The sequence below is a fragment of the Magnolia sinica genome, chromosome 10, assembly GCF_029962835.1.
Source record: "Magnolia sinica isolate HGM2019 chromosome 10, MsV1, whole genome shotgun sequence".
NCBI classification, from domain to species: domain Eukaryota; kingdom Viridiplantae; phylum Streptophyta; class Magnoliopsida; order Magnoliales; family Magnoliaceae; genus Magnolia; species Magnolia sinica.
Window position 1 is genome coordinate 75,384,062 of NC_080582.1, and position 11,682 is coordinate 75,395,743.

An 11,682-nucleotide genomic window follows, 5' to 3' on the forward strand; every position below is an offset into this window, starting at 1 on the left:
ATGAGACGGGACTCCCTTCATTGTTAGACATCATTCTAAAGCTCCTTCAGATCAAACTCCTATGTAGTCTCTGTGCGAGCTACCAGTTGGTATATACGTAAAAGTTATTTGTTAGCCTATAGGAAACCCTTGTAAGTCTCTGAGTGAGCCTCTGATAGAAGTGTACGTAGTCTCTGTGTGAGTCTCCAGTAAGAGTGTATGTAGTCTTTGTGTGAACCTTCAGCGGGAGTGTAAATAGGTCCTTATATAAGACCGCAAAGGTTTGTGGTGAAACTATAGAAAACCATTGTAAATGTTAATGATGAACTTATAGAAAACCATTGAGATAGTAAATTTCAAAAAGTTGTGTTTGAGTTCGTCATCTAGTAGTGGAGTAGGGATTTAGCCAAACCACTATACATCATTGTATTTGCAATTGTTTGTGTATGCTATTAAATTTATGCTTATGAATGTTTTGTTTAATTTGTACGAACACATAAATAGAATGTATGCTAGGTACTTAGTTTAATGCACGCATAATTGAAATTTATATCTCACCTTATAAACTGCTTGCTCAATTAGTTATATTATTTATAGTTTATGATCTTGTATCGATTTAGCCTTGTGGCTTAAATTACATTAATTAGTGAATATTTTTAAGTGATCATATTCACCCCATTCCCTTAGGACTTAGCTATAATTCTAAGCTCCATAAGCTTCGGCATATCTATTGGATAACCGTGCAATTTCATTTAGGACTTGTTTGGGCATACTTCTGCAAAAGGGGTTTTCACAAAAAAAAAAAAGGTGTCACGCATGCTTTTTGGGTTGACACAATGAAAATAAATCTAAGTTAGCCTTTTAGTGCTCATTTTGCCAAGTAGGGGATGAGATCGGGTAAAAGTGCATCCTGCTCACTACAAACTAGGGTTTAGCCCGAAACATGAATGCAACGTTATTTATAGTTGTTGCGTTGGGCCATTGTGGTGCGTATTGCCTGCTTAGCGAGATCAACCCACCATAAAAGTGGAACACCCAAAAAGCACACTGATTCACTTACCAAGTGGGTTGCCACGTGAATTCAGAGTTTTTTTTTTTTTTTTTAAATGATTGTCTATTGTTTTATAATGTGATTGACTTGATGATTGGTAGGCCTGATTTACCTTGTATTTTTTGAGAAATTAAGGTTATGGTTCTTCTTTGCTTTCTCCAATTTATAAATATGTTAAAGTTATTATAGTCTAATGGACTACCTTATGAATACATCACTCTAATATTTTCCTTCAAGTTAGAGCATGAAAGTCAACTACTTTAAGCTTGGATACCATATTTAAAAGACAAAGCCATATGACACCCTTCATGAAGATATTAGCTAAATGCTTCTTAGACGCGAGATGAAGGGTACTGACTACCGAAGTGACAATCAACCTCGTGATTTTGGTGTGTTTGTGGAACAACGAATTACAAGAGGTGTGAATTACTGCTTGGTTATCACAAAAGAATGGTATGCCAAATGTAACAAGAACACAAAGATTAACAAAACAAGAGCGCAACTAAGTCACTTCTCTAGTACAATTGCCTATAGCTCTATATTCCATCTCTACTAAGAAGATCGAGCTACTCTAATTGTTTATTACTCTTCCGGAAGACATGGTTGCCTCCAAAAAATTGTATAATCCAGTTGTGGAATAACGATCAACAAAATAGCATGCTTAATCAACATCATAACATGCTTAAATGTTGAGATGGTTATGATTAGCATACAGAAGGTCTTTTTCCAGGAGCAACCTTGATGTAAGAAAGTATGTGATGAATGATTTCAAGATGATGCTAACATGAATCCTGCATAAATTGGCTGACAATTCTCAAAACGTAGGCATTGTCTTGCTGAGTGATGGAGAGATAGATGAATTTACCCACTAAACATTGATACAACCCGAAATCAATGAGACGAAAAGACTATCTAATAAACAGCCAATGAATTACCTCAATTAGCATCTTGATTGGGTGATTAGTGTTTCCATTGGGTGAGACCCTAACATGCATACAGTGGTCAAAACATCAATGGCATATTTTCATTAATAGATGAAAATTGCCCGTTGCAAATTGAGCAATTTCCATAATTAGAAACTACTCTAATGCCCCAAATCTTCAATCTCAAACCAACAAGCAAATTTATTTTTGTAATGAATAATATATCATTTGTATTATTACTTGCTAACACGATATCATCAATGTAACTGATATCATCAACATATACAACTAGAACCACGATTCTTAACTAAGACAAAATAATCAAATGCGTACCTCTAAAAGTGAATATGGAGGACAATAAAATTGAACCTTTCAAATTAGGCTTGAGAGCCTTGTTTAATATTGTAAAGAGCCTTCTTAAGATGACACATTTTTCTTTAAATCCAAAAGAATATAATTCAAAAGGCGGAGTAGGTAAATCTATCTCTTCAAGTAGATTATCATGAAGGAACACATCTTTAATGTCTACTTGATAAAGCAGCCAATATTTATGCACAGCAAGGGAAACGATCACGTGAACTGAGTTGAGTTTAGTAATATATAGAAGAAAACATATCATGATATTCCACTCATGAGACTTCTTAGTAAGTCCTTTTGCAACAAGAGAACTCATGTGACTTCTTAGTAAGTCCTTTTGCAACAAGAGAGGCTATGTACCAAGTCAGAGACTCATCAAGATTATGCTTAAGAGTGTAAACTCATTTGCATCTAATCACATGCATTCCTCTTGGGAGCTTAACCTCCCATTCTCTGGAAGCGGATTGCGTTCGGCCCTCGCTTAGATGATAATTCGTCCAAGCAGAGCTCTGTGAGGCCATTGTTATCTACACCTTCCATGTCCTTCCATTTTTTCAGATCATTTTAGAAATATGAACCCAAAAATGAGGCAACTTCAAGGCTCAAGTGGACCACACAATGGGGACTATACTTTCACTTAAAAACTTATAGTGAGCGGCATAAGTTTTGAATCAATATGATATTTATGTTTTCCCTTTATCAAGGTCTATATGACCTTATGATCACATTAGATGGCAAATAAACGTCACGGTCACCCCTAGAAGATTTCAACTGTGAGTTTCATTATCCCCACTGCTTCATATGGTGCAGTGCGGTCCACTTGACCATTGGACTCATACCTTAAAATGATCTGCTTCTGGTTCTCTTATCCAGGGACCAATTAAAGTTATGGTGGTCCAAAGGACTATCCTACTGCATAGACGGCTCTAACATATTTCATCCTATCATCATAGTGAGAGTGACAACTTGATGCATGAATTAAATGGCATACGCACGACACAAACACAGTCCAACTAGAGAATTTGTCTCACACATGGTACATCACACGCGAGCAGCTGGCAGGTCAAGTGGGTCCACTCATCACACGTGCAACATGTATACATTGAATATGGACCGTTGGACCATTCACAACCTTTTTAAACACACATTCCTCGAGCTCCCCTGGCCCACCAGATGACTTGATCATCCCTATTTTTGTTACAAGTCCTCCACGCATACAGGCCCACCCATACTTGCCAGGTTGGATGGTGGGGCCAATGTGGGGAGGTGTTCACTAGACAAAGTTTTTGAATTCCCAAAATACCCTCAATGATTTTTATTATTCCTCTAACAATACTATCATGTAACAAACTATAACTGCCTTTTATTTCATAATGACAAGAACACCCTTATTACCCGCGAAAAAGTAACTAAAATAACAGTTAGGTAGTGAGAATAGGGGGGAGGACATCTGATCTCTTCCCTTTCACACTAGCCATGGTGTCTGGAAAAAGCCCATCTTCAGGAAGCTCCGATAGCAAACCGTCTTCTGCGGCCCACGCCCACCCCGGGAACGGTAGAAGATGGCCTGGAAGATCTACCACCTCATCTGCTACATACTTCTCCCACAAACTCTCTGCAATTTTCTTCACCATCTTCACACATTTGACTGACTCTGGCTCACTAAAGATGTGCATTAGGTGTGGGTAGTGGCTCATGAAATGCTCGTACCACAACGACATCCGGTAGCCATAAACAAGGCCGCGGGCCTGCCCTTCAGCTTCGTTGGTGTGCCGGGGCTGGTATGAACCGTGCGCGATCTCTGTGTCCCTACCTCCATCGAGCGATCGCTGGTTTAAGTTTGCTGACCCAATAATCACGTACTCATCGTCCACTGGGGAAATAAAATCCATTAGAGAAGATAATTAGGTAGGAATTTCAAATAATCTGAGATAGAACACTCGGTGGGGTTATCGCATGTGTATGACATTTTCAAGCTGTGTGGGCCCACCCTTTATGTTCATCTGGAATCTAAACCGTTTGTGTGGTGTGGCTTCTCATTTTCATTGTAAATCTCAAGAATTATCCTGATCTCGTATTCAGGTGGGACACACCACAGGGAGCAATGTACAATCATGGTGAAAATCTGTATGTTCACTTCTTTATGGAGTGGTTGGAGTTCTGGTATCCCTTCATCCTAGTGGGGTACACATAATAGCTGTGTTGGATGACAAATAGACAACTTGGTTGACCCTGCATTCCATCAGTTTCTGCCATTGTTTCCTCTAGTGTGACCCACTTGAGTCATTGATCAAGCTGGATTTTGGGATCTGGAGCTAACATTTGGTGGAGCATCTAATGGACGGGTCCGATGGTATTAATACATTACTGTGGGCCCCACATTCAAATGTGTACATCCGAACGTATGTGATCATTCCCCATACAAGGAAGCGTATAGGATTGCAACAGGGTTGGATGGGCCACGGCTTGTTGAGGCCCGACCCAACTATAAACTAAGGATCTAGGCCCATTAACTCTAGAGTCTAGACGAGCGATTGGGCCCATGCACCATCCATGCTATGGGCAGAGTGACCAATAGAGCTGGGCATGGAAAAGTCAAACCGAGTTAAGGCTGACCCGACTCGATCCAGTTTTGAAACAACCCTAACTTGAACTCGAACCAATTTGGTACCAACTCTAGCATGCCTATCTGATCCGAGTCTAGGTTTGGCACAAACTAATCTAGATAGAGTCGGACCCGATCACAAGTACCGAGTCGGGTCAAGTCAGCACGAGTCAAGTCAGGTGCAACAAGTATTCGAGGGCTGAAATCATCATTGAAGCCTAGATTCACTTGTTAGAATTGCAGCCTCTCCATCAGCTACATGCCATTTCAAATATTGAACATAGACTGAGTATTTTTTTAATATATATACACACACACATACACGAGTCAAGTTTTGGATAGAGTCAAGTTAGTACCAAGTTAGATTTTGGTTCAAGCCGACTCGAGTTATTGGGTGACTTGAAATCAACTCGGTCTGAGTTCAAATTGGATGAAGTCAACTCAATTTGAATCGACTCACTCACTTGGTTCGGATCGAGTTGGATTTGAATGAAACGGATAAGTCGAGTTTGCCGGGTCAAATCATCTTGTGCCCAGCTCTAGTGACCAGGCCCCACAGAATTAAATATGGCAGTGCGCCTTACGCAACTCAAGCCCATATCAACCAAGTCCATGGGCCTGTATTCCAAGCCCACATGAAGTAAGCCCAAACCTCCACTCATCAGGCAGGCCTCACTTGTGTGAGAAAATAGAGAGGAAAAATACCAGCAATCAACGTTCAACGTACATGTATGGCCGCAATGTTAAGTGGGCCAGCCTGAATTTTAGTCTAGTCCATTCAAGCACTCGATGTAATGGCCTGGATCTTACACATGTGTACTTTGTTGGCACGTGTGCCATCACCTCATCAAGTACATTTATCAGCATGTCATTCATGGGTTGCCCATGATGAGTTCAATCTCCAATCTGAGCGGTTCATTTTTAACTTGCACATATTGTACATGGTGATCATTGAATCTAACGGCCCAGATCATTGAATGCTTGATCTATGTACCCTCAAGACCATCGCAACCACTAACATCCTATCAATGCAATATGGACGTACAGGTATTAGCCAGTCATGTGGTGATTAGGACAGTTGCTCAGGTGGGCCACCATGTGATTGATAGTGGCCCACCTCATCAACTCTTAAAATCCAATCAAGCAGTTTCCCAGTTGAATATGGATCCCTGCTGATTTTTGGACTATTATTCTTCCCTTTCCAGGCCACTGATGAGAACATGGCCCACCCAAATCAACGGTCCACATTACAATATGATGCACATAGCAGTAAAAATCTCAATTACTGAAGTTCTTGTTTACGTACCGATCATGAGCTTTGCATGGACATAGATCAGAAATCGCCGGTTAATCTGAGCCCTCCAATAATCCGTCCCCATCTCCGGCCTCTCCGGAGCAACATACTCTCCTTCGCGGGCCAATTCTCGATTCCCAAGACAGAAGAAATTCAAATAATCGCTTGGATAAACCTTCCCTCTCAACCCCACATCTTGAATTGCATCTGCAATAATCCCATACATCATCTCCATCGTCCGCCGATTCCAATGCAAGATCGCCTGCACCGTGTCGCCCTCCGGCTCTCCTTCCGGCCACATCGGCGTCACAACATAAACAGCAAACCTCTCTCCTTCTCTAATCTTACTCGCGATCTTAACTGCAATCTCGATCGGAACTAAATTCAAACACCCACAGTCCTGATCTCCGCTCCATGCATGACAGCTCCCAAAGAAGTACTGATTTTCAATGTAGATGAATCTCTTCGCTCTTCGAATTGCTTCGATATACCCCACATGAATGCTTTGATCGATCGTCACATCTTTTCCACTCATCAATCCCATTTTAGCTGCTTCCGACGGATCGGAAGGAAAACCCACAACCGAAGCGTCGTCGATCGATCGGAAAACTTGCACATTCCAAGAATCTTTACAGTCAGAGATTGATGGGATCGAGAAGGTTTTTGGGTCTTCACGGATTTTTAATAAATGGTCTGAAAATCCTTTCGGAGCTTGTTTTATCCATCTCCGTTCGAAATTTGAGAGGATATCCCAAGCAGCAGAGCCTTCGAGCTTGGAATGTGCATCGTGCCATGGCTCTCTTGGGCCACCATGTCGTAGATCGGCATGTGGGAAGTTTTTCTGTTGAAAATCGTTGAGATAGACTGTATTGAGATTTCTAAAAATTGGGTGTTTTTCATTATCGTATCTACCGTCGGTGAGATCAGTCCCGCCGATGAAACTGATGATCTGACGGCTAGAAGAGCTGTTTCCGGCAAGTGGGCCATCGAGCGTGATTGTTTTCTGATGATGGGTGAATTCTGCCCCAATCTCGATCCGTTGAACGGCTGTGAGAGAAGAGTCGGGATTCCGAGGACAGACGAAGCACTTCACCTTTGTGTTCTGGAAGAATTTCCGTGTTTCCTCGTCGTGGGTCTTCATCAGGCCTGCATTTCCGAGCAGAGAAATCGAAGTCCGGTCTTGCCAAACCATGACTAAAACTGTTAGACCCTGCTCTGCTTTTCTCTTCAGAAGCTCTCCAATAGTTACATTTTCAGCTCCTTGGATCATACGGTCAGGATCGCGAATGAGAGTGATATTTACATTGACAGACCAGCCAGCCACATAGATGAAGTGCTTCGCTTCGATGATGGCATTATAAAGATCTTCCCATAGCCGGCGAGGGTGGTAGAATTCATCATTTGAAAGATGGATTCTCGGGCGAAAATCATTTGATAGATGGGCATTCTGATAAAGAGTGACATTGCATCCTGTTCTTTGAGGGAAGTAAGAAATGGGAATTCCAGAGAAAAACTGGCTTTTGATGCCTGAATTCCAGCATGGATCAGATCTCACATCGAAGAATTGGAGACGGAAATGGACTTGGGCTTTCTTGAGTTTTTGCCCTTTTTCGTTGAAGAGATCGAACCAGCCTTCGATGGGGTGAGCCGTGAGGATTCGGGCGATTGGGATCTTGACCCGGCCGATGACATCAGCACTTACGGGGAGCTGGTTTTTTATTGAGATTGTGATTTCTGATGAAGTATGGGCGCAATAGATGTGGAAATTCTCATTCCAAATTGGGTTTTTGGGATGGAATTCGATTTCTCGTGTTCTTGCTACTCGAGCAGTTCCGATGTCGATCGTTGCATAGAGCTTGGTGTGGGGGAGTTTGTTGAGGTGTAGCTCCTCCTCTACCGTCTCGAGAACCTGATCAGAATCAGTTGGGAGGATTAGGCCACGTTTGAAACTGATACTCATGGTGTGGATATTGTGTTCATTTGCTATTTCGAGCTGGTCTGAATGAATTTCTCCACTCTGCTCAATGCAGAATGAGGTTCCCCAGGTTTCAAACAAAACCCAATTTAAAGTTGGAATTCGGCTCTGTTTGATTAATCGGAAATGGCAATTTGATCAATCTAGACTGGCGTATTTCGAACACAGCCTTCTAGTTTGGATTTTAAAACAGATTCAAGTAGAACAGTAGGAAAAGGAATCAAAGACAGCTAATTGAGGGCCCGTTTGGATGTAACTTCCATAAAATGCATTTTCCAGCCAAAATGTCAAGTATGCATGAATTCAAAACCTGTTGATTAGCTAATAAAGACTTGGATTAAGGAAATATATATATATCAGCTTGATCCAAAACAGCTAATTGAGGGCCCGTTTGGATGTAACTTCCATAAAATGCATTTTCCCGCCAAAATGTCAAGTATGCATGAATTCAAAACCTGTTGATTAGCTAATAAAGACTTGGATTAAGGAAATATATATATATATCAGCTTGATCCAAAACTTTTGTGACCCTCAGGAAGTTTTTAATGGTAGGCGTTCAATCAACACTGCGCGGTCCACTTGACATTTGGATCAACCTAATTTTTGGACCCATAACATACAATTATCTGGAAGAATGGGTGGACGGCATGGATAAGACACAAACATCATGGTGGGCCCACAGAGCACCGATCACTAGCCTTTGGCTAGTGGCAGGGTGAGTAGCCAATCCGTTTCCGACTGAGGCTAGGACGCGGATTCCTCGCAGAAACTTCCAAGTTCCTGCGAAAGGCTTTCGTAGGAAATCGGCGTCCTTGAGGCTAACCACTAGCAACGTTGCTACTGGACACTGGCTGCTCTGTGGGCCTCACAATAATCTCTGTTTAATCCACACCATCCCTCCATTTTGGATCATTATTTTAAGGCATGAGCCTAATAATGAGGCAGATCGAAATCTCATGTGGACCACACCATGGTAAAATATCGGTGATTGAACGCCACCATTTTAAAAAATGCTAGCGTCCACTGTTATGTTTATTTGCAATCCAACCGGAGATTTTGATCTGCCTCATTTTTGGGCTCGCATTAAAACGAGTTGGAAAATGGATGGACGGCATGGATAAAACACATACATCATGGTGGATCCACACTCCCTATCCAGTAGTAAGTTGCTACCTGCCCAATCCGCGTTCAGGTATACAAAGGTATTCTTGCGGCTAACTATCTCATACGCATGAGATCCACACCGTCCATCAGGTGTGCCTGCAGCATTTTTTTTTGCCTTGAATCCGAACATCGCACCGATCCAAAACTTATGTGGGCCTCGCCATGCAAGAAAGTGTAAATCATGCCTAAAACTTCTAAATTTACGTTGTAGGGCCACCTGAGTTTCATAATAGCGTGATTTAAAAATTTTTTAAAAAAAAAAAAAAAAAAAAAAAAAACCCATTCATCCCAATGATTCTCATCATATGAACGGATTGGATGGTATATGTAAGTAACTTTGGGATCCACACTCAACTAACGGTGGTCGTCCCATCCCAACCCGTCCCCAAGGTGTGGCCCACATGATTTTTGGTTTCACGGCGAACATGAAGTATCGCACGTAATGGACGGAGTAGATCTCATGCATGTTATCCCCCACGTGCCGCTATGTAAATTCATGGCTACGCATGGTCAGGCGAGCGCCGTTTGGGCATCAGGAATCATTGAAATATTTTCTCCGCTGTTTACGTTACCGGATGCAGTAGACTGCAATAATTAGTAAATTGAGGGTTGTTTGGAATAAAAGTAGGGGAGAAGAATCTCATTTTGTGTGAGCCCAACCATGATGATTTCATGATATCCACTCCGACCATCATGCACTTCATTCAAATCTTGATCACGGTTCCAAAATTCATGCAAATCCATTTCTCCGTTAGGTCACAACATAGGGAGCACTTGAGAGGGCACAGCCTTCCCATATCAACTGTTCTTGATTGTATGGCCCGTATGATTCATTTATTGTCTTGATTTATGGGATCATGGCCAAATGAAGGATGACTTGCATGATGATCGGAATGGATGTCATGAAGACATCATGGTGGGGCCAAAGAGCTCGTTTTCACTATTAGGAGAAGTCAAGGGGGAGAGAGAGAGAGAGAGAGAGAGAGAGAGAGAGAGAGAGAGAGAGAGAGAGAGAGAGAGAGATCATTTTGGGACTTCGGTTTTGGAGGTAGTTTGAGAGAGAGAGAGAGAGAGAGAGAGAGAGAGAACCTGAAGAGCACAGCCAAGGATGGAATGGTGCAGTTGGGTTGCCTGGAAGATGGTTGCATTGAGGCAGCCATGGATGAATTGCTGGGCCTCCTTTTCTCCCATGCCTTTCTATGTTGACAGCTCTTCCCCTCCCTATCATTTTCGCACTTCCTAGTATATTAATAGAGGGAGAAAATTGCTTTGATACTCTGGCAGTGTTTCATGGTTCCTACACATGCAGCATAAAAATAACTCAAACTAATCCGTTCATGTCGTGCGCCCCACTTAAGAAGGTTCACAATAAAGCATTCATACTCAATTGTTATCGTTCACTGGACGGATATGAAAACTAGTCAACCGTTCAAATTCAATAAAAAATGTCCATGAATCAGCGGTTAAGATGGCCCGAACGATCTGATCTTGGGGTTAGGAATAGGACCTATATGTACATTTGATGCGCATCTGCATAGTTTAGCTTGAATTATTATAGTCATTGACTGGCGTACGTGTAAACTGTCCAAATTTTGCTACTAGATGACTTCTCATCTTGGCCGTCCATTTTTTGTCCACCAATTTGAAACTGATGGGAATCCTTCAATTTGAGCTGGCTTATGGACCGCCCATAGTGGGATCCATTGAATTAATGGTTTGGATTGGATGTACGAGCATATAGATGGTAATCCTCTGCTGGAGCATCTTAAGTGTTCCTGTTTGCATATATCCTTTTGAGAAACGATTACATACAGCGGCTGTATCATTAGTTATGATACAGACATCTTTTCCTGCTAAAGTGTTACATATGTTTTCCACATCGTTTTCATCGTCTATCATGAAAATAACTCCAATCCACATATACATTGGGCCACGGTGTCAATATCAATGGAAATCGTATGTACAAGATTTAATGAACTGGTTTGGCCCACCCACTGGGTAAATCAGCCGATTTTCAATACAAGATCTTCATCATCATAAGGTGGCGGACATTTTTAAGGGATGTGATCATCTGTATATATAACACGTTGGCTGGAGAAATATGTCTGTATCATAACTTTCATACAACCGATGTATCTTATCATTTTTCATTTCCTCCTCTGATTCCACTGCATTTCAAGTCATGTGGGGTAACCGTGTTTTATATGTAGATCCACTCCGTCCATCAGGTGAGATATATTATTTGAACCATATGTAAGAAATATTAACTTGATGAAAAACTTCGATGGCCACGAATATAAACAATGTAAAATTGTTCCTAAAATCTCTAAGATT

The 11,682-nt window shown here is 41.6% G+C and overlaps 1 protein-coding gene across 1 annotated transcript; it reads right to left on the reverse strand.

Moving 5' to 3' along the window:
* Positions 1-3,433: 3,433 nt before the first annotated feature.
* LOC131217021 (phospholipase D alpha 1-like) lies at positions 3,434-10,568 on the reverse strand. Its single transcript, XM_058211703.1, has 3 exons — positions 10,438-10,568; positions 6,222-8,118; positions 3,434-4,183 (listed from the first exon to the last, which is right to left on the reverse strand). Exons 1-3 carry the CDS (start codon positions 10,537-10,539, stop codon positions 3,732-3,734), a joined length of 2,451 nt encoding a protein of 816 aa, XP_058067686.1. The 5' UTR covers positions 10,540-10,568; the 3' UTR covers positions 3,434-3,731.
* Positions 10,569-11,682: the final 1,114 nt, after the last annotated feature.

Bases quoted from the DNA above. Each gene is read 5' to 3' on its own strand.
- LOC131217021 (XM_058211703.1), bottom strand. From the start codon at position 10,539: ATGGGAGAAAAGGAGGCCCAGCAATTCATCCATGGCTGCCTCAATGCA. The intron at 8,119-10,437 runs GTTCTCTCTCTC...GATTCTGATCAG, and splicing joins TCCTTGGCTGTGCTCTTCAG to GTTCTCGAGACGGTAGAGGA. The intron at 4,184-6,221 runs GTACGTAAACAA...TTATTTCCCCAG, and splicing joins CCATGCAAAGCTCATGATCG to TGGACGATGAGTACGTGATT.